Consider the following 1,360-nt stretch of genomic DNA (forward strand, 5'->3'; position numbering starts at 1 on the left):
GGGAGCAGGGTGGGGGCTGCAGGGACGTCCCCTGGGGACACCTGGGCGCTCACCCGCTGTCCCTTGGCTTGCAGCAAGCGTTCTGGTGCCTGGTGCAGATCTGCGAGAAGTACCTCCCCGGCTACTACAGCGAGAAGCTGGTGAGTGAGGGGCCCGCGGTGCCTTCGGCCGTGGCAGGGACCTGTGATGTCTCCAGGCCAAAAGCTCCCCCAGCTCCTCACCCCGGAGAAAGAAGGGAGCTTGGGGAGATCCTGGGTGCTCCCACGGTCTCCGCGTTCTACCGTGGCCCCCAGGAGCATCCCGCAGTCAGGGATGGGGGCTCTGTGTAGCTTTGCTGCCGGTGTCCGTGGGGCACAGCTCTGCTCCTGTGGCCAGGGATGGAGGGTGGGCTGCTCCTCCTCTGGGGCCGGGCCCTGGGGAGCTGATCCCAGGGCTGGGCCGGGGTTAAGGCGCTCACGGGGGCTCTGGACGCTGTCCCTGCAGGAGGCCATTCAGCTGGATGGGCAGATCCTCTTCTCGCTGCTGCACAAAGTCTCGCCCGTGGCGTACAAGCACCTGAGCAAGCAGAAGATCGATCCCATCCTCTACATGACGGAGTGGTTCATGTGCGCCTTCTCCCGCACGCTGCCCTGGAGCTCCGTCCTGCGCGTCTGGGACATGTTCTTCTGCGAAGGTAGGAGCTCCCCACCATCCTCCTCCTCCTCCTCCAAGGGTGACCGACTGCAGCTCCCACGGCACATGGACGGCACTCGGGGCTGCAGCAGGAGCGGTGCCGCGGCTGCTTGCCTGTGCCTGGCACATGGGACCCGTTGTAGGGCAGGTTTGGGGTGGCCACGTGCCTGGGGTGGAGACTGGGCTATTTTCCTGGGGATTAGGCGGCACCTGCATCCCAAATCCACCCTTTTGCTTATCCTGACTGCTAGCAGGACCGGAACCTGGTGCCCCATGGCATCTGAGGGATGTAGTGGCAGTGTCACCCTGTCTGGCCAGGCAGTCACGGCCTCACCTCTCCCCTTGCAGGGGTGAAGATCATCTTCCGAGTGGGCCTCGTGCTGCTCAAACACACCCTGGGCTCCTCGGACAAGCTCAAGGCCTGCCAGGGCCAGTACGAGACGATGGAGAGGCTGAGGGCCCTCAGCCCCAAGATCATGCAGGAGACCTTCCTGGTGCAGGAGGTGAGGTGCTGGGGAAGGTCTGGGGGGCCCAGTGCCCCCCAGTTGGCCACACTGCTGGACTGGGATGGCCCGGGGCGGGGTGAGGGGGGCAAAGCTGGCGTAGCGTGGGGGCGGTCCCCAAAATGCTTGGGTTTGGGGTTGCCTCTGCCCTGGGGAGTCATCCCAGCGGCTGGGGTGCAGAGCCG

General features: G+C 65.4%; 1 protein-coding gene across 1 annotated transcript in view; it reads left to right on the forward strand.

Annotated features, from left to right (window-relative positions):
- Positions 1-1,175, forward strand: part of LOC104169174 (TBC1 domain family member 10A) — a gene marked incomplete at both ends in the record, with an annotated part of 2,152 nt that extends 977 nt beyond the window's left edge. Inside the window, 3 exons of the mRNA XM_009710005.1 lie at positions 75-140; positions 484-673; positions 1,021-1,175. Of these exons, the coding sequence (XP_009708307.1) occupies positions 75-140; positions 484-673; positions 1,021-1,175 (411 nt within the window). The remainder of the gene's footprint in view (positions 1-74; positions 141-483; positions 674-1,020) is intronic.
- Positions 1,176-1,360: the final 185 nt, after the last annotated feature.

Source organism: Cariama cristata, unplaced genomic scaffold (genome assembly GCF_000690535.1).
Source record: "Cariama cristata isolate BGI_N322 unplaced genomic scaffold, ASM69053v1 scaffold31611, whole genome shotgun sequence".
Classification (NCBI taxonomy): Eukaryota; Metazoa; Chordata; class Aves; order Cariamiformes; family Cariamidae; genus Cariama; species Cariama cristata.